This window comes from Ovis aries, chromosome 19 (genome assembly GCF_016772045.2).
Source record: "Ovis aries strain OAR_USU_Benz2616 breed Rambouillet chromosome 19, ARS-UI_Ramb_v3.0, whole genome shotgun sequence".
Classification (NCBI taxonomy): Eukaryota; Metazoa; Chordata; class Mammalia; order Artiodactyla; family Bovidae; genus Ovis; species Ovis aries.
This window is the reverse complement of record NC_056072.1, coordinates 49,992,004-50,013,164: the sequence shown is the minus strand read 5'-3', so window position 1 is coordinate 50,013,164 and position 21,161 is coordinate 49,992,004. Positions and strand designations below refer to the sequence as shown.

General features: G+C 56.4%; 1 protein-coding gene across 7 annotated transcripts in view; it reads right to left on the bottom strand.

Annotated features, from left to right (window-relative positions):
* Positions 1 to 21,161, bottom strand: part of CACNA2D2 (calcium voltage-gated channel auxiliary subunit alpha2delta 2) — a 139,430-nt gene that overhangs the window by 26,113 nt on the left and 92,156 nt on the right. For all 7 annotated transcript variants that reach the window (XM_060402525.1, XM_042236172.1, XM_060402526.1 and 4 more), the window contains exon 4: positions 7,000 to 7,059. In XM_060402525.1, coding sequence (XP_060258508.1) covers positions 7,000 to 7,059 — 60 coding nt within the window. The remainder of the gene's footprint in view (positions 1 to 6,999; positions 7,060 to 21,161) is intronic.

Sequence of the window (21,161 nt, the reverse complement as noted above, 5' to 3'; positions counted from 1 at the left end):
CAGTAACCAAGGGGAAAGCGGAGAAGACAGAAAAATAGAGCGAGACTGGGACAGAGTGAAATGACTCGACAGCGCATCTTCCAATTTCTTCTATTAAAAAGCCTGCTCATTACGGGCATGTACTTATTAATTATCTGTGATTTGTTGTGAAATGCAAGGGGGTTTACACAACAGGAGCAGGAGAAAACAAAGCCCGGCCCCCGCGCCTGCCTCCCTGCCTTGCCTGCCTTTGCTAGCGCCGCCCGTCCTGGCCTGGCCCTCCTGCCCGCTGCCGGGGTTCTCGGCCATCTGCACGTCATAATCACCGGCCACCCCAGGGACCCGTAACACAAACGGGCTAATTTCATGTTTAATGATCTTTAATCAGAACTGAGCACGGCTGACAGAGGCCGCCAGAAGGTGAATCTGGTGCCATCAGGTGCCACCGCTCAGGATGGGCCACCCCACCCCTGCCTCGATGACCCGAGGGCAGGGCTCAAGCTAGGGCCACGGTCTGAGCCGCCCTCCCCTGGAGTTCCTCAGCAGGAACCTGCAGCATGGCCGTAGTGGGCCCTTGTTCGCCAGGGAGCCTGTTTCTTTGTGGTCTGCAAGTGGGAATGATGACCGAGTCTGCTCCCAGAGGTCTGGCTGTAAAACACCGAGCCAGCACTTACTCCATGATGGGCTACCCCTTGCCCGGATCTGGCTGGGTCCCATGTGCTGCGTGACCTCAGGGCTATGCTATTCCCTCTCTGGGCTCAGGTTCCTCGGGCTTCAGGGAGGAGCTTAGCCTTGGTGACTGTCCAGGTGCTGGGTGTGAGGCTTGAGATGGCTGGTACTCAGGCTTGTATGGGTTGTTTCCTATCAGAGGTCTGGGGTGCCGGGCACTGGCTGGACCTATGGGCATAGTTTGAACATTCTGGAACATTGACTACACACCTGGCACCACGCCTGGGTAAGATCACAACCTCCTGACGACTGAAAGACTGAAGTTTCAGTCCTGTGAGGCATCTGCTGTGTCTAACAGGGCCTCACACACACTGCAGTATAGGATTCTCCCGACAGCCCCATGACCCCATTACACAGAAGAGGACACTAAGGCAGGGAGGAAAAAAGGAGTTGCGCCCTGGCTCCATCCTGCCTTCTCGACTCATCTCCAACCCATCCCGTACCTGCCCACCCACCAGTCCAGGAAGACTGGAGCTCAGGTAGGCCCAGGGTAGGGGCAAGGGCTGGGGCCCAGGCTCCAGGGTGCTCGGCCTTTCCCTGGGCCCGGCTCTGACCGAAGTGCGTAATGAAAGCTGACATTACATCAAACACAATAAGGAGTTTCGGTTGATGAAGATCATTCCTGAACACACAAACCCATTAAACCGAGGGGAAAAATATCAATTCAACACACTCGCTGGCGAAAAGAAAATGTGATTTGTTATCTAAAAGGGGGTTATAAACAGGGCTCGGATGCTCTTTCCCTCCGTAATGAAGACAGGCAGGCACAGCGGGAGGACTGCAGATTAGAACACGTGGCTTCGCTCACCAACTTTTTAGGCAAACCTTCTGCAAGGGCAGGAAAGGGCGTGGGTGGGGGTTGGTGGCTGCAGGCCTCCACAGGGACCCTCTCAGGGACCCTCCTCGGGGATCCCCTCACAGGCCGGGCCTGGGTCCTGCCTGACCTGGGAAGGTCCCTGGGATTCTGGCGTTCACCTGGGCCATCCCTGCAGCTGCTCCAGCGGCTCCCTTTGTCTCTCTGTCCTGGTCTCAGTGCAGGATGAGATGCTGGTGGCATCAGTGACACGGGGGGAATGTGTCACACAGAAGGATTCTAGCCCCCCTCCAGGCGGTCTGTGAGGCTCAGGAATCTGTATGCAGTCTTTGTCCCTCTGGAGAAGGAAATGGCAACCCACTCCAGTATTCCTACCTGGAGAATTCCACGGACAGAGAGAAGCCTGGCAGGCTACAGTCCATGGGGTCTCAAAGAGTCGGACACAACCGAGAGACTAATACAACACTTCGTCCCCCAAGGGCTCGGATACACGTGGGCAGGACTCCTCCCTACCTCTCCCACCTTGAGAGGGCCAGCCCATGCCCCTTCCTTGGTAGAGAATGGCATTAGCTTTGGATGGTGGCAGGCAAGGTCACATGTGTGAAAATACATTGTAAACCAGCTGCGGTCACTATGTCTGATGTGATGTGGAAGTGGGGATGTGGCGAGACAGGGTCATTAGGGTCGGTCCCTGGAAAGCCTCTGTGTCTGCTTTGGCTTGCAGGTGCCCCCGCCTCTGATACACAATGAGGAGGCGGTACCACCTAGTGATTACATGCAGGGGCCCTGGCAAAGGGTCCTGGCCTCCTGGCCGGGCCCGAACATGTGAGCTCTGGGATCCTGAACAGTGAGTGGGGACTGAGGCTGAAGCCTTACAAGTCTCCGTGGCCCCATGAGGACTCCTTGGGGTCACTTCCATCTCACTGATAAGGCAAGGATGCCTGTTAAACCCTTCAGCCTCCATGAGGCTCCACCTTGGGGTTTTGGTTTTCCACTTGTAAAATAAGAATTATCATGATAAGAGGACAGGGAGCAAGGCCTCTCCAGGGGTTCGGGCCAACTCGACCCATGAGTGGGCTCCCTTGTGCTGACAACTCCACAGCCCCAGGAAGGGCCTTAATACGGAAGAAACCCCCTGGCTGGGGTGAGACACGTGTCCTTGATGTCCAGGGTTGACACCTTTGACACTCCCTTCATTGCTTGCTATTTTAGGGGCCATTCTGCTGAAACCGGGCAGGGAGTTGGGGATCACCCCTCTGAATTCACACACGTCTCCCTGCAGGAGTCGTTCTGTGCATACACGACACGTGAGGGGTGGGGCTGGGGGCCCACACAGCTCTTGTATACACACAACACACACGCTCTCTGAGAGAGAGCACGAGGGATGCTGGCAGGAGGGCAGAGGGCGAGGAAGTGAGGGTGGGGTGCGCACGGGGAATAGCAGTTGACACCTACGTTTGGTGCCATGGAAGGCGGCTGCCATGGCTTGGTCGGACCCGACTGCCGCTTGCTCGCCTGGCCCCCATGCAGGACCCAGGCCAGCTCCCCGGCTGCACCAGCAAGGACGCCTGGCCTTTCTGCCCTGGCTTACGGCCAGCTCAGCTCAGCCAAGTGGACTGTTTTCCGAGAGAGCCGTCTGTCGCCGGCTTGGCAGAGAGGCAGGCGTCAGGTCCGATGGCTGGGGCAGACCTCAGGCCGGGGAGCCACCTGTCCTGTCCAGCCGGCTCCTTGGCCCAGCCCAGCCTTCACAGCCTTCCCTTCGAGTACCCAGGCAGTGCTGCCTCTCCCATCAGACTCCCCAGAGAAGGGCTACGTCTCTCCCATCAGACTCCCCAGGGCAGGACTACTTCCTCCATCACACTTCCAAGGGCAGGGCTTTGTCTCCTGCAGGCCCTGGGGCTGGCACTGAGGCCCTGGGACCAATGGCCTCTCCTGCCCACCACTGACCCATGCCCTGGCCCGGCTCCTCCCTGGTGACCGTTTAGATGGCGGATAATGCTGGCACAGTGAGGCCCTGGCACCAGGCACAATGTCCGCCAGGCGGGCCATCTCCATCTACCCTAAGTGTTATGTGCACCAAAGCACCTGCTGCCTGTCTGCAGGGGCCATGGGAGGGGCCGCCTGCTAACAAGGGCCCTGGTGTCCAAGGGCTGCGGCCAGGGCTGTGGCTACAGGCTCTCTACCCCTGCTGCGGCCAGGAGTGTGGGGTCATGACCTGGGACCAGGGAGAGGAACATGGGGGGCACTTCCCTCCACACGTTCTCTTTGACTTTGCAGACTGCAGGATCCTGCAAGACCGTGGGCTGGTGTCAATGGTGCGATTGTGTGTGCCTGCGTGTGAGTGGGAGGGGGGACACCACTGCCTGTTTCCAGAGGTCTGCACGCAGACCTGCTGTGTGCCACTGACACAGGCAGGGCCACACCCTACTGGCCATGCAGTGGGGTCGAGTGTGGCTCCGCGGGTCAAGGGTTTCCTCTGTGCCCAGAACTGCTGAGTGCCATCCTGCCCCGCTCAGAGGTAAGAAGCCCAAGGCTCTGGTCACTCTGCACACAGGGCACCTGGTTGGGCACATGGACAGGTGATGGGCAGCACTGAGTCAGGCTCAGTTGCCTCTGGCCAACAGGAGCCGTGGGCAGGGCAGACAGATGAGCCCTAGGGGCCACTGGCCTGGGGGAGCTGCACTGGGAGCCGTCCGTGATGGGGGCACCAAAGGCGGGTGCTGTGGGCAGCGGGGGCCGATCCTAGAGCTGTGGCCGGAAAGATGAGCTCTGGGGAGTTAACTGGAGTGGGAGGTGCTACCCTTCTGAAGGAGGTAAGGACCTTCTTAGGAGGAGGCCTGGCTTGTGTAAAGGGCCCGAGTTTGCCAGCTGGGTCACAGCACAGGCTGCGAGCACTTCTGAGTGCTGGGGAGGAATATGGGTCCTTCCTTAGCTGTCACTCCTGAAGGTTTTGGGAAGGGCACAGTTTCAAGGGTGGGTGGTGTGCCTACAAGGGACAAAAATCCATCCTTTAAGCAGTTTCAAGTCCCCACGTCCCCATGGCATGGACAGTTCCTACCCTGGCAGTTCTGCCTGGCAGGCCAGGCAGGGCTGGCTGGCCTAGTGGCTAATGGGCCCAGCATTAGGGCTGATGCCTTTCTGCCCGGAAGCTGGGCAGCTTGCCGCTTCTAGGGAGGAGAATGGACCTGACGGTGCAGCTGGAAAGGAGGGGGCGCCTATGGCACCACCCTCCCCTGTCTGTGGGACACACAGGGAGACTGATGGACTGGCGGGGGTGGGTGACAAACATCAGGCCAACAAGGCTGGGCCCAACTGGCCCTGTGGTCACAGCCCTAGTGGGGAGCATCTCAGGTCAGGACAGGGACCAGCAGAGCCCTCTTCCACGGCCAGGATGGGCAGAGGTGCACCCACACCATCACCAGCTTGCACCTCCATGACCTGACCCTTTCACACAGCACATCTGAGCTGACAGACAGCCCCTAGTTCCAGCTGGGCCTTTGCCAAATGGGGAAACTAAAACTCAGAAAAGGGCGAGCACTTGCTGGGTGACTGCCCAGTGTGCGGGGAACGGGTCCTCAAAAACACCCGTCTCAGAACCTGGACACCCCTGAGACCCGGGCTCTGCTTCCCAGTAGGCCCCTGGGGTGCCCCCTTTGGCCTGGGATAAGCTGTTCCTGTCTCGACTGACTGAAAATCAGGAGTCAGGGGTCAGAGGTCCAGTAAGATGACCCTTGAGTTTTCTGCAGAGTCAGGAAGAGAAGATGGGTTTGGGGCTGAGGCAGCCCTCTCCTCTTCCGGTTCTGGGCCTGGACTAGGAGGGAGAGAAAGCCAGGCTGAGGGCTTCCAGTCCCTGATTCCCCAATTCCTTCACCCTGCTCTGTGCCTGCTCTTCATGCCTGTCCTGGGCCGGGAGGGGAGGGAGCAGATACGTCATAAACAAAGGGGTGGACAGAGCAGGAGCCAAGGGTTCTGGAGGCCCAGCAGGGGGAGGGGCTGATGTGCTGGGTAGCCAGAGCAGCCTCACTGGGAAGATGCAGGACAAGCTGAGCTTCCGGGAGGGAGGGAGGAACTGAGTGGGTGGGGAGATCAGGAAGGGGCTGGAGTTAGGTGTTGGGTGTAGCTGGAGTACAGGAGGAGGGGAGGGAGGAGGCAGGTTGATGAGAGGCAGGGACAGCCAGATCCTGGGGTCTTGGGTGCAGGCTCAAGCTGGGCCTTGTTGGGAGTCGCCAGGGTGCTGATATTTGCAGGTGGGGGCAGGTACAAGTGGCCAGGGAGTGCAAAGTGACTGTTGTTGTGCATATTTCTGATCAAGAGGCTGAGGAGGCATGGTGGCCCAGGGTTGGGTTTGTAGTGCTGGAATGGGAAAAAGGCCAGCTCCCAGGTCCCAGGGAGGGAGGAGGGTCCAGGGAATCACTGGCTGATATTCGTGTTCACTGTAGACAATCATCTGCTAGTTACCTCCAACCCCATGTGGGCTCCCTGAGGGTGGCACCCAGCACCCCCCGGGGAGCAAAGGAAGAGTGCTATGGTGGGGGCTCAGGGTGACCGGGGGGATGGGGACTGGGAGAAGGAGCAGGTTTACAGGGTCTACATCACAGACACGAGCCCCCCTAGCATCTGACAGGCTGGCTGCGACTCTGCCTCCAACAGGCAACCTCAGGTAGGTCAACCACTCTGCACCTCAGGGTTCTCTCAGTGAAGCAGGAATAACAGTCCCTCCCACTTCCTAGAGGCACCCGCTTCAGTGCTGCAGTGAGTCAGGGCCTCTCCCACCCGCTATCGGCCCCTGGGTCCCAGGGGCCAGCTCTCGGTGCCTCTCCCTGCATTGAGCACAGAGACCACTGGGAAGCGTGGCCACAGTCCCGAGCGGCTGTGGAGGACACAGCGAGCCCTGCCAACTGCTCTGGTCCCTCAAAGCTTGGTCATGCTTGGCATGGGGGGGTTGGTTTCTTGAACCTGGGAAGAACCCTGCCTCGGTCTCTCTTCAGGTTTACTGTGATCCTTTGACACAAAAGATGTCTCCAGCCTACCCCAAATCAAACACGCTGCCTGGATATATGAGGCTGGGGGTCAGTGAGGCATTCCTCCCCTCCCCCACATTCTGGACCTCTGTCCCCAAGCAGAGCCCTGCTCCCAGCATCTCCTGCCTCTACTTACTCTGGGCTCTGCCGGTGAAAGGAGAGGACTTCCCGGCTAAGACAGCCTGGTCCCCGATCCCAGCCTGGGGGCCTTCTGGAAGGGAAGTCTGGGAAGGGGATAGGGTCCCTTTCCCCCGGCAGCCCTCCCACGTCAGTGTATTCGCAAACCTCAAATGCTTGCTGAACACTGGGCAAAGGTTCCTGGCTCCACACCATGGACCCCTTGGTGCCCTGCCAGTGGGTGAGCGCAGCCTCCCTGCCCTTCTCCCCTGCATTCACATCCACCCTTGCTGGGGGTGGACAGGTCCCAGGGCCTGGGGAGGCCACCACAGTTCTTACCTTGATGTTGTCCTGCCAGCGGTGAGCTTTCTGGAAATTCTCTGCAGCATCAGCCAATCTCTGAGGGACAGAGCACAGGGCGGTCAGAGGCTGAGGAAGATATGTGTCCAGCCCAGAGGCTTCTCGGTCCCCAGCGCTCCCTGGGGCCAGGGTGGCTCAGGGGTTCCCTGGACATCCTGCCAGACCCCTCAGGGACTCCTTAGCCCCACACATTCTCCAGCTTGCCTTGTGGGCCCTTCCCCCACCCACAGGAAAGGTGAAGCCTGCACAGAGTGACCCAAGTGGCATCCCCATGGGACTCCTCGGACTTCAGTTCAGTCACATTTCCAGCCCACCGGATGGCAGGGGGATCCCCAAGATGTTTGAGGACCTAGGCGCTGCAGCCAAACTCACTGACACTCTACTCGCTACAAACCAGTGTCACCCCAGCGCCAAGAGGAAGGCCCTCCCCAGCCCAGGATCAAATGCCACAAGAGACAGTGCCTCGCTGATGCAGCTTTGCTCCCAGCTTGCTCAGGGCCCAGTAGGAGGTGCCCACGGCCCACCCCTGCCCACCCAGACCCACCACCATTGTCCTTGTCCTGGCTTCCCGAGCCCCTTCCCAGCAGTGATCTCCAAGCCTTCCGTCCACACAAGCCTGGCGCATCATTCAGCGCTGGTACCTGTGGCCTCCTCCACTGAGGCCCCTGTGCCTCTGAGCACAGCTGTCTGTATATCCTGCACTTTGTTACCCAGTACGCCTGGTGCCAGATCATGCTGATGTGCGGAGACGTGGCAGAGCCAGCCCTGCCTTCCACGGTCCAGAAGGGAAAACTGACACATCACCAGGCAGAACAGGGAGGGCAGGAGTAGTTGCGGTGCTTCGGGGAAGCTCAGAGCTGTGGGAACTTAGCATATCAGGGAGGGCTTCCTGGAGGAGGCACAGAAACCCTTTGGCTACCCTCTGGGCCTGAATCCTCACTGCCCAGAGATTCTTATTTTATGGATTTCGTGGATCCTGCCCCTTTAGGAAGTCCTGATGCTGGGAAAGATTGAAGGCAGGAGGAAAAGGGGATGACAGAGGATGAGATGGTTGGATGGCATCACCGACTCAATGGACATGAGTTTGAGTAAACTCCGGGAGTTGGTGATGGACAGGGAGGCCTGGTGTGCTGTGGTTCATGGGGTCGCAGAGTTGGACATGACTGAGAGACTGAACTGAGGCTTCTGAAGACAGAACTGAGCCTGGCTCTTTAGGGCCTCGCATGGAACTGAGTGAAGTTTTATTAATGGTAACGATGACTCACCCTGAACTGGTCACCTGCTGCATCCAGGCTTGACCACCACCACCCCCAGGCCAGCAACACATCAGGTGTACCTGTCACCATCAACAGCACGCTTGGTGTGTCCTCGGTTGAGGATGCCCAGGCACAGAGATGGTGAGCAGTCTGCCTGAGGTCACAGAGCGACCCTGGGTCGGGCTGGGCCTTCACCGTTGAGTTTCCCTTGCGCAGCCCATGACCAAGGTCCGAGGGCACGCTCCACAGGGTCCACCACACCCGGGGAGGAACAGAGCGGCTCGTGGTTGGGGAGAGGCTCTGATCCCCAGTGTCCTCTCCCACTTGACCCCATGAGTGATGCAGTAGGGTCCTGCCCTCTGGCCTCCAGCTCCTACTCAGAGGACCCTGGCCCCTTGGTATTCAAGACAAACACTCCCATCCCTCAGTCCAGGCCCGATGGCTTGTGGGCCCCAGAGGGGAGATTCTAAAATAAAGCCTGGCAGCTGCACACCGGGGGAAATGAGAGACCAGCTTTTCCTCTCCTCCAGCATGGTGGGGCCTGGTGGGATCCGTACAGAGCTGCAGCCTCCACCCTCTGGGCAGGATGTCACCTCTGGCTGTTAGAAAGGCTGCCCAGAGCTATTTCCTACTCCCGCTGGGCCTGGCTCCCCCTCCTCCTCTGGCCAAGAGCACTGAATACTAGGAAGGCTATGAGGCTGGGGGACATGGGGCAGGGTGGGAAGTCCCTTTCAGAGTCAAACCCCTTCAGTTCACATTGCAACAGCCTCCTGCCACCCCACCTGTCTTTTTTGTAGCTTCTATCCTCTGCCCACCTGTTACTGCCGTACTTGCTTGGCTGGGCCCCACCCTACCTTAATCCAGCTTCAGGAACCACAGGCCTCTCTTCTCCCAGATGGCTCCTGGATCCTGACTCCAGTCCTGGCCCCTCCTGAATGCCTAGGTACCTTTCTGAGGGTAATCCTCAGGCCCACTGGAGCATATAACACCCCCTCCTGGAATGAGCCCATCCACCTTGTGACTATTACCCCTACATCTCACCCTTAATGCAACTCTTGGGACTTCCTTGGTGGTCCAGGGGTTAAGAATCCAACTTCAAAGCAGGGGACGTGGGCTGATCCCTGGGCAGGAAATTAAGATCACACATATTGTGAGGCAACTAAGCCTGTGTGCCGCAACAAAGACCCAGCACAGCCATAAATAAAAATAGATTAAAAAAATTTTTTTTAATGTTGCTCTAACAACCTTACTGATCATCCCCAGCCCAGGCTCCTGCGTCCTCTTTTGCCCTTCACCATCTTTCTCCGCACAACACCTGGAGCTTTTGAAATGTGGATCTGGGGGTGCATGACAGTCCTGCTTCTCCACAAACCCCTAAACCTTTGGCAGTTACCTGTGGCTCTGCACAGAAAAGGCAAAGCTCTTTTGAGATCCCAGGAGCTCCCTTGCACTCAACCTCTGCTCCTCCCTTTCCATTCAGGGGCAATCTCTCAGCTTAAACCACAAGCACCCCTACCCAACGCCGAGCCCGATGGTCCCCGATTCACAGCTGGCAGTGCCCTTCGGCAGAGGACATACTGTGTGACACAAGGGGTTAACAACACTTGTCACTCCTGTTAACTGACCACTGACCATGCATGCCCGCCACTGGGCCTGGATGGGAATATGTGAGCCCCAGGAGCGAGCCTCGGGCAGTCACTGCACACCCTCTTTCCTTGCCTGGTGGCCCACCACTTTCCCAGGGACCCCAGACCCTTCTCAGAGTAGGCCTGGAGCCATTGCCATTTCATGGAGGATGAGGCTGGAACACAAGTGGGAACAACCAGATCAGAGCCTTTCCCACAGAAAAGCCACAGGGTTGATGAGGTTGCAAAGACCAAAGTGACACTAGCTGAAATCTCCAAACTGGGCCAAGCCCTTGAGGAACTTTTTCTTTGGCCCCTACTGCCCCCGCTGGGTGGAGGATGCCTGCTCCCTCACCCTCTGAGGGCTTAGGTCTGACCCTGGGAGTCACGGGTCTCAGGAACATGGGGGCCGATGGCCCCTCGGGCTCTCCAGGCTAGCGGCCAGGGTGAGGGAGACCAGGGAGGGGGGGCCCAAGCCCCCAGCCTCCTTGAACTTATGGAATCCCACGGGCTCAAAGGCCCAGGTCAGCCCGCTGACTCCTGAATAACGGAGTTGCAATAGCCACAGCGAAAGGATTACTTTTAATCCTCAGTAACGATCAAGCCATTATTATTTTTTCAGTGTTACAGATCAATCAGTCCATCCCCAGGCACTAGACGTGTGGAAACTGCTAAATACACTGGCCTGGTGGTGAGGGAGGAAGGGCTGAGGCAGTTGGATGGGGGTGGACGGGGCAGGCTGTGGAGGCTCAGGGTCCCTTGGGTCTCAGGGTGAGAGGGGAGAGAGGACAGGAGGTCACACGAGGGGCCCCGGGCAGGGATCAGATCTGGGATCCTGGAGCCTTTGGTTCAAATCCTGACTTCTTCCCCCAGCCCTCAATTTCCTGCCTATACATTAGAGGGCAGCTAGGTTCTTGGCAGCTCCCTTGCCCCAACCCCCGGAAGCTGCCCATAACGCCAAGTACGCTGGTGTCCCCCTCGCTGGCTCTAAGCACGTGGTCCCTTGCCAACCTCTGGGCCTCCCTGTTATCCCTGCTTTCTGTTTGGGATGTGTGCCCCACTACCTCACTCAGACTTATCGGACAGTCACCTCCTCACCTCTTCTGCAAGCCTCCTTTCGCCCTTGGCCAGCCCACGGGCCCCCCTCCCCTCCGCTGGGCACTCATCTCCAGAGAGCCCACAGCACTCAGGCTTGCTCAGGACTCGCTGGGAGACAGCTCACAGCTCTGTCTTCACCTTGCCCTGAGGTTCATCCTCCTTGCACTTTCCTCCCACCTCCCCCTGGTCCCCCTGATGGCCTGGGGGAGACAGGATGGGAAGGACACTGAGGTCCAGAAGTAAAGGAGAATCTAGAGAGACTCCCGGCAGGGCACGGGCAGTGCTGGGAACACCGTTCTGTCTGTCTCAGGGCTCCTGCCTGTCCGGGGGAGATGTGCTCCATTCCCACCCCTGACCCTGAATGCCTGCTCCCTGGGACCGGCTCCCTGCTTGGGTTCTGGGCTTTGCTCTCAGAGCAACCTGCAGTGTCTGGTGCTTCTGGTACCAGGCCCCTGCACATCCTGCTCCTTCCTCTGCACTCCTGCCCAGATTCCTCCAGCCTGTTTCCTTTCCTCACATTTGAGGCATCAGCTCAGACTCCATTCTCCTCCTAACCACTCCCTGATCCCTGACAAGCTGCCATCTCTCCCCATCATGGAACTCAGAAAACCCTCTGCTTTTCCTCTTGAGCTCTGAGCTTGGTGGTGGCTGTATCTGACAGCTGGCAAGTTCACAGAAACCTGACCCCTAGCATGTAGTAGGTACACAATGAGCACTGAAAGTGTTGGTCACTCAGTTGTGTCCGATTCTTTGCGACCCCATGGACTGTAGTCTGCCAGGCTCCTCTGTCCATGGAATTCTCTAGGCAAGAATACTGGAGTGGGTTGCAAAGGAAGTACACAATGACCATCTGATAAATCAAAGTAGGAATGTCTGTGGAACTGGGTGAAGTCTGGAGTTTGGACTTGCCCAGTCAGCTACGTGACCCTAGGCATGTGGTTTAACCTCTCTGAGACTCTTCATCACATCCCGGAGAGTGAGGGCTACCTGTGAGGATGACACTGCTATGAAGTTGCTTATGGTGGCTTGCCTGGCCTGCGATGTCTCCATCGTGGCCAGGGCACTGGAGGGAACCGTGGTAGGACTGCTGAGCAGGGCTGTTCACGGCCAAGTCAATCACGGTAACAGCGGGCATTTCAGAGGCAATTATCAGAGGGTTTCACTTAACAATCAATTTCCTTCAGCTCTGGAAACTGTTCTTACAGGAAAAGGCAAGAAAGAGGAGAACTGAGCTGTGGACAAAGCTCCCCTAGGGGAGCAGCCCCCTGCACAGACACCTTTGAATTTCACTAAGTTCAAAGTCTTTCAATTGCTGTGGAGCTGAGACAGACTGTGACCTGAGATAAGGGACCTGGGGGCCATAGCGGGTGCTCCTCAGAGGCCAACATCTGGAGGGTAAGACTCCACTGAGTACTGGGAGGGGTGAGGCTTGGGTCTGGTGGGGATTGGAGCCCTCAGGGTGCTCCATCCTTTTTGAGGTCCCGCTCCCTCCCCCCATGTTGGGGACCCCACTTCTTCTTGGCCTCCTTCCCACCCCTCTCACCTGGAAAACCTCTCTCACCCCCACCCTGCCCTGCGCTGGCCTAGCCTGCAAGGGTCTGGGGAGCAACTGCCCACCAAACAGGATTTGTTTTGTGCAGCCCAGAGGGACAGACTGTAGGAGTTTTTTTGGTCTTAATTAGTTACAGCTACTCTCTCTTCCAAGACGATATGAGAGGCTTAGGATAAAAGCCCCTGAACCTGTGGGGCACAGGATATTGAGAGTTGTGCCAATGCGGGCTGAGCCTGGCAGAAGCTGTGACGGGGGCTCTGAGATGGAGGTCAGGGGCAGCCAGCTCAGAGTAAAGTCCCAGCACCAAGTAGGTGCCCTGAGAATACCGCCAGAGGGTAGCAAAGAAGGTGATGATGACAGACAGACACAGACACTGCCCCTGGAGCTGCCCTGGACTGATGGCACAGTTCATCCAACAACAGGTGCAAGGCTGCACCCCTTCCTCACCCTCCCCAGCCCACCCCTAGGAAGACACCTGAGAGGTGGGCTCTTTTGTTCCCTGTCCTGTGAGGGGACCGAGCATGAGTGCCACTGCCCCGGGCCCCTGGTGAGGAAGTGGTGGAGGGGGCATCAGTAATTCTGCCAGCAGCATTGGACGCTGAACCTCCCAGGGAAGGATCAGGTCTGGCCAGGTGGGGCCTGGCTGGTTGGCCACAGGTCTCCGGACCTGTTTCCCAGAGCGGTTCCTTGCCCTGTCCCCAGGAGAGGGTATCAGTAACTGGACTCTCAGATGCGGCTCCGAGCCCACCCTCCTCCAACCCTGGTGTCACAGGGTAAGTACCAGGGTGCCCCGAAGCCCCTGCCCAGCGCAGGACTGCTGCCCCTGCCACCCTGCTTCCCGCCCCACCTGCAGGCCCCATATTAGCTCTGTATTGTGTACTGATAGATACTAAATACAGATTTCCAATTTCCAGAGCTGTTATGGTCTAATGAGTAAATAATATACATATGTAAAACTGTCTAAAAACATATCTGCATAATTAAAATATTTCCATAATAATGAAGCAAGATGCAGCTTAGCAGAAGGGCGCTGGAGCCCCAGGGCTGACAATAGGGGAAGATGCATAGGTGAATGGGAAATCCTGGTGTTGTGGGTCCCTTCTACCTGCCGCCTCAGACTAAGTGGGTGTCTGCCTGTTTGTCCACCACCTTCTTTAAGCAGGTACATCCACAGACAGTCAGGGAACTGGAGAATCCTTACTTGGCTCTGTTCTCGTACTACTTGGGGCCTGAGGAAGGTGCGTGTGCGGGCGGACAGTGCCTGTGACGTGAGTGGTGGGTGTCCCGACGACTCTGACTGCTCAGAGCTTTATGAGCATGACCTCACTCACCACGACCTCCTGTCCTGATGCCCATTTTGCTGGATTCTGAGGGGGTAAAGAGAAGTGCACCAGTGTGGACAGAGCAGGCTGACAGGACCCACGACTTAAACATGGCAGGTACGGGTGGCTTTGCCTTCCCATCCAATGGCACCTTCTAGGCAGCATGGCACTCAAACCTGCCCTCCTGCCCTCTCCACGACCCCTTCTTCCAACCTTTCCTGAATCCATCCACTCCAGGCACATCTGGCACCTGTCTCACGATACACCTGACCCATACTTTCTATATTAAGCATGCTTTCAACTTAAATATGAAACAGTCGGATTTCCTTGGTGATAGCCCACTCCAGTACTCTTGCCTGGAAAATCTCACGGATGGAGGAGCCTGGTGGGCTGCAGTCCATGGGGTCGCTGAGAGTTGGACACGACTCAGTGACTTCCCTTTCACTTTTCACTTTCATGCATTGGAGAAGGAAATGGCAACCCACTCCAGTGTTCTTGCCTGGAGAATCCCAGGGAAGGAGGAGCCTGGTGAGCTGCCATCTATGGGAGAGCACAGAGTCGGACACGACTGAAGTGACTTAGCAGCAGCAGCAGCAGAGTGGTTAAGAATCCGCCTGCCAATGTATGGGACACGGGTTCGATCCCTGGTCCAGGAAGATTTTCCACATGCCGTGGAGCAACTAAGCCTGTGTGCCACAACTACTGAAGTCCGAATGCCCTAGGGTCTGTGCTCCACAACAAGAGAAGACACTCCAGGGAGCACTACAATGAAGAGCTGTCCCCACTCACTGCAAGTAGAGAAAAGTCCTCGCACAGCAGTGACAACCCAGCGCAACCAAAAATAAATAAGATGAAACAACCACTGGAACAGATGAAAAACAAACACCCCAAACCCAGACCAAAAATCCAGCAACTAAAACTGTAGGGAAAACAACAAACACTCTGAGCTGCAAAGGGCACCTGGCGGAGGGGGAGCTGTCACGTGACGCCCACACTGTTGTCGGCAGCGACGGGCTCCCTGACCTTTTCCCTTACCAGCCATATGAATTCTCCATGAGTTGATAAAAAAATTAGTAAAATGGAATTTTTTTCTTTTTTTAAAAAAGGTCAGAATACATGTAACGGGGAAAAGCTCATTCGAGTTGTGGTTCCCCTCTGGAAGGGGCACTCGTCTCTCCAGCCCCAGGCCTGCACTTGTTCGTTCCCTGTGTCCCCTCGGTCCCCACCCACAAGGGGCAGCCTGTGTTTCAATTTCCCAGGAAAAATATGAAGAAGGGAGGGGTGGCTTCTGATGAAGAAAGAGATTAGGCTGGAGAGCCTGGTGTCCAGAGGCTTGAATTTCAGATCAGACAGGATAATTCTGAGCCCCCAAGGATGGTTGCTAGCTTATACTTTGTCATAGGAGGACATTTAAAAAACCCACTCTGTCCTATTACCGGTATGAACCCCAAAGTGGATTTTTTAAAATTTTCCATTTTTTTTTAAATTTTAAAAATAAAATAAAAAATTTTTTAAAATTTATTTTATTTTTTTAGGCTGTGCCCTATGGCATGTGAAATCTTAATTTCCTGACCAGGGGTTGAACCCGTTGCCCCTGCTTTTGGGAGCACGGAGTCTTAACCAATGGACTGCCAGGGAAATCTCCAAAGTGGACATTTTCACATCAGGAATAGAAAAGCCATATACTCTAAGATGCTCGTTCCCGGAAAGGAAAGGAGGTGAAGTGGCACTCAGGTGATGACATAAATTCCACTGGCTTCAATGCTTTATCTTTCAACGGGAACCACAGTCAATACGAAAACGTGAACAGGGTACGGGGCGAGGAAAGGGGGCTCTGGGGGCTGGCAGAACATTCGCAGGGACCAGCGTGAGTCTACAGAGCAGTTGTCAGGAACCACAGATGAAGCGGGAGACTTCAGCTCTGGTATCAGGCTGCTCTGGGAGGGAATGCGAGTGGCCCTACGTGGCCTCATGCTAAAAGCAGCAGGGCAGGCCCAGCTCTTGGGGCCCTGCCCTGCCGGGTCACTGCTGCTGACTCTTGGGTCCTGCACTGGGCACCTTTGAGAGATTCCCTGGTGAGATTTAAGCCAGTAAGTCCAATATACTGCACCAGGTCCATTTTTGGGCTGTGGCCCCAGAGTCCTGCCGTATGGGGGCACCTTGGTGGTGAGGAGCCCGAGCCAAGGGCTGGGCCAGGTAGACTCCGAGGCTGCTTTGATTCCTTCCAAGCACTGCCCTGCTCAGCACAGTCCCTCAGGGGGCTCATGTGGGTCAGAACCCGCCAACCTAGCTGGCACACCCTCAGCTGCCAGCATGAAACCTGTCTCCACGTGAACCAGCCCCTGGGGAGCCAGGTGGAATTTCTCATAAATTTGCCAGCTTCGTCAGCCTTCCTCCCTCTGAAAGAAGACCTGGTGTAATTTACCAAAGTTTCTTTCATCCTTTTAAAAAAACCCATCAACATCACATGAAGGTTATCAGGCCCAGGGCAGGAGGAAGAGACGAGCAGGACCACACATCATTTGTCTAAGTTTCTCCCATCAGGTCATGTACTACAGACACACACGTGCGGGCATGGGTGTGTGTGCCCCTGTGTGGGACAATGCCCCGGCCACTCAGGAGGCCTGAGCTCCGAGGGCTTGGTGACTGACCCAGCATGTTCTTTGAGAAGCTCGGGACTTTTCTCTCTGGACCTGTTTCTCATGGCCATACAAGGAACCAGAAGCCCACCCGGCCCTCCCAGGGTAGTGGAGGTGTGAGCAAGGCATGGACAGAAGGCAGGATGTGGATTCACGCTGGAAATTAGGGACACGTCCCAGGTGGTGGGTTGCCTCTTTCCTCAGCTTCACTCCAGGACCTTCTGACCGCTCCTCTCAACTTCGTTTCTCTCCTGGGCCTTCTGACCTTCACTTGACCTCTTCCCCTCCGAAGTTCATTTCGACAGACTGTCCCTCTCCTCAGCACCACCTTTGTCCACTGTCCCCCAGCACCTTAGCCTTCAGTCCAGCCCTGCCCCAGGAAGGGACTAAAGGCCCATTTCGGGGTCCCCAGGCTGGGATGTCACTTCGCTAAGGTTCCCCCTTAGAAGTTGCTCCCCTCCAAAGCCCCCTATAACCGTGACCTCTTTCTCCTCTCCAGAACACTGCCCTCCCCTGTTCCAACCCAACTTCAGATTCCCACCCAAGCTGCTTGGCATAAGCTCATCTGCCTCGGGCCCTCATACCTTCAGGCTCCTGTGCCCCTACTCAATGCTTCCTGGGCATCCCGACCACGCCCCCCTTTCCTGTCGCATCCTTTACAGGGTTCTGTGTGGCCTGGCTCTGTCAAACTTGTTACTCCTACCATGCTGACCTTGAACTCTGCCCTCCTGCCATGTTTAGGTTCCCTACACTTGTTTGTGCTGTGCCCTGAACTTGGACGGCCCTCCATGCCCCCTCCCCATCTGTTAGGAGTCAGTGCCCATCTACCTCTTCCTGGAAGCCCGGTCTCCTGCCGGGCTTGGGTTTCCAGAACCCCCTGTGGTGTCTCCATCACTGTTGTGTCTGGCTCCCTCCTGATGTGGTCTCTTGAGGGCAGGGAACTGATTCTTGGATTGCGGCGGCCCCAGAGCTGGGCACAGGCTTATTCCATGGCCAGTGGAGTGGGGTGGGGGGGGAGTGGATCAGAAGATGCCCTTAGGGACCTGCCGTCTTGGAGGTCCTGGGTTTCCCTGGGATGGAGGTGGCAGAGAGCAGGTCAGAAGCAGTACTGACAGACCCCCGGGGTACCAGGTGGTGTGGAAGTAAGGGTGAGCACAGGGGGAGGCTGAGTCTATGTATGGGCCTCACTGGGGCACCCATGTAGAGGGGCCAAGGGGTTGCCTTGGGCGCCTGAAATGCCAGTGTCTGCTCTCCGGGACCCTGACCCCACTCTGGACTTCATAAAACGGCATCCATTAGTCCCACTCCATTGCTGTCAAGTCAGTGACGAGATGGTTTCAAAGCAAAAGCCATGGGGGCTCTCCAGAGAGAAGGCATTGCTGTGACCTTTCCTCTTCCCCGTGAACAAAAGTTTATTAAGCATCTTCTGTGTGCCTGGACTGTGTGGGAATGAGTAGGTCCATGAGCAGTATAGACACAGCCCTGCTCACATGTGGTGAGCCAGCCGTAGGGCCTTCCTATATTCCCACTGCAACTGTCTCACCGTCTTGAGCAGAGCTTGAGAGCCCTCTGCAGGAAGAGCTGCCTGGGGTAGCAACTTTGCCGGCAGAATTTAGGGGTGCTAGGAGGCCTCCCGCTATGAAATGTGTTTCCACTTGAAAGTTGAGCCTGAGTGCCCCCCACCAATTAGAACAGCAGAGCTGGAGCCCCTGCCTGTGAGGACGGCAGAGCCCAAGCCCTCACCCAGCCACTATGCTCCCTTTCCTTGATGTTATTTTTACACTTTTTCCTAAAACACAGCCTGAGCGGGCCCTTCTCGACTCTATTAACATTAGGAATCTAATCAGTAATCAGGCAGCTCATAATTTTCTGATTAGCTCTGATTAGGCCTAACCTCGGGGGGAGAGGCAGTGGGACGGTGAGGAGGGAGACAGGGCCAGAGGGGCATGGGATGTGCCTGAGGGGGTGCTGGCGAGGCTGGAGGTTGGGGGCAGAAGGAAAGAGTCCCTGGTTCCACCGTGGTCTGTCGTGGGGGAGGGCATGCGGTAAAGTTTTGAGTTGCACTGAGTCAGAGAGGTTGCAGGGCTCAGAGAGCAAGGGTGGCAGGGAAGGGGCCCCTGGCTCACCTTGCAGTGAGGACCCAGGGCAGTTGGGCTAGGACTTTCAGCACCTTGGACAGAGTAGGATGGATGGGCAGGCGGCCTGCAGGACTGGGTTTGGGCATCCACTTGGGTCCTTGCCATGCTTAGGCCCTGCTGGGTCCCATTCTAGGAATTATCCCAGGCACAGTCCTTAAGTGACAGTAACAGTGACAAGGATGGGTCCTCTCAGAGGGCTGCAACACATGACCTTGACGTGGAGAACTGTGGCTAAGGGCACCGTAGACAGGGCCAGGCTTGACGATCATTACTTTCAGTGTGGAGACACTGAGGCTGGGGCCCCCTACTGTACAGTGGGGGAGTCACTGCCTGGAGGGACTGACCAGGCAACAGTGCCAGTTAGGGGCAGAGCCTGGACTTGTACTGAGGCCTTCCTTTTGACTGAGGCCTGTCTGTCCTCTTGGACATGCCCAGATGGAACCATGGTGCTGGCCAAACCAGACCCATGGTCATCCCTGGCTGACCATGAAGTCCCCTCACCCACTAGACTTTCCCACAGGTCCAGACTTCTAGGCGCCACACCCTGGAGCTCTGGTCAGGTTAGGGTCAGGGTGGCCTTGCCCTGTCCCTCGTCTGGATCACAGGTCATCACCCCTTGTTGAATGCAGCCATCCAGGTGACCTCTGATGAAGTGCACAAGCCTTTTGGCGGAGATGTGTACAGCTAATGCCATGCAAATTGGCACAGAGGCAATCAGTCTGACTCTAAAAGCTGCCCTACCGGCCGCAGGCTGGCTCATTGTCTTTTCTGTCAATTTGCATCTCATTACCCAGAAGGCTATGCTCATTGGAGGTTAAGAGAAAAAGAGAATCAAGCAAGCCCCACTGAGTCCTGCTGCCAGCTTGGGCATGGCCCACATGTGGGCAGGGCTGCCTGGTGGACTCTGTCATGAGGGACACTCCAGAGGAAGCCTTGCTAGCCCCACAGTCCCATCGCTACCACCACCATCACCTCTCCCACCACCAGAGGGCTTCTCTCATCACTATCAGCACCATTACCTCCATCATCACCACTGATCCCACTTAACGAACATCAACATTCCCATGACTACTGGTCAACATTCCCCATCACCACGGCCAACACTGTCCCATCATCACCACCACTATGAGCCCATCCCTACTGCCAGCATTGTCAGCCCAGTACCATTCCCATCGTCAATGCCAGTTATCCCCATCACCATCACCACTGTCATCCCCAGTAGCTACACCCATCACCCCCATCGCCAGTAGCTACACCACTGCTAACTTCATTCCCATCATCACAGTCACCAACCCCACTGCTGTCACTGCTTACCATCATCACTGTCTACCATCAACTCCACCATCAACATCACCTCCACCGCCTTCACTGTGGCCATCACTCCATCGCTTGCATCTTGCGTCTCCTTGGGGTCACCACCCGCATCACTCCCCTCACCACCACCTGGCCCATCCCCTCTGCATCCCTGAGGAACGTCTCATGAATGGGCAGAGACTACTCTTTATCTTTCTCTGCCCATCACCCTCCAGCATCGTTGGGAGACTAAGGAACCTGTAAACAAGTGATTCGGTGGTCAGACATCATAAATCAACCAACCAAATCTGTCCTGGACACTGGTGCTTGTAACTGGGTGTCTCAGGAAGGAAGCCCTCATGGCCACAGGGGTGGGGTGGGCAAAGCCCCTGGGAGGGTGAGGCTGACTTTACTCCCCTGGTCAGCGACCACACTGGCCCAGGGGGGCAGAGCCAGGAGCACCATGTCTGCCATGGCGACTGATGCTTGTCCCTCACTGAACCTTAGTCATTGTTGGCCAGTTGCTCAGTTGTGTCCAATTCTTTGCAGACCTCATGGGCTGCAGCACATCAGGCCTCTCTATCCCCCAGTTTGTCCAAGTTCATGTCCATTGTCACTTAATCCATTGAACCTTAGTTACTTTGACTCTAAAATGAAGCTCTGAATAGTCCTGACCTCACAAGGCCATGGGAGGATGAAGGCAGACAGTAAGATAATGTTGAGGATCTAGGACCCGCTCAAAAGGTCACATAAAACCTATGGGAGGGGCTTCCTTGGTGACCCAGGGGTTAAGACTCTGTGCTCCCAATGCAGTGGGCACGGCTTCGATCTCTGGTGGGGGAACTAAGATCTCACCTGCCACATGGCACAGCCAAAAAACAAACCTGAGGGAGAGTAGTGTGGTTAGACCAAACTGGGAGGGCTTCCTGGAGGATGCAAGAGCAGGCCAAATGTGAAGGACAAGGCTAGAGAGAGAGAAGGAAGGGGATTCCAAACGGGAGCCTCAGCGGCACACACTCCTGGGGAGAGGCGGGGCCAGGGCAGCCGATGCAGGTGGTTGCTCCTTCCAAGCCTCCTTCTGTCCTAGAGTGTTTGTGGTCTCAGTGTGGCCGAATCTCCTCCACAGGACATTGTGATTCACACCTTGCTTCACATATATGTTCCCATTAAGCCCCACGAAGCCCAGTCATCATTCCCACTCCACTGACAAGGACACTA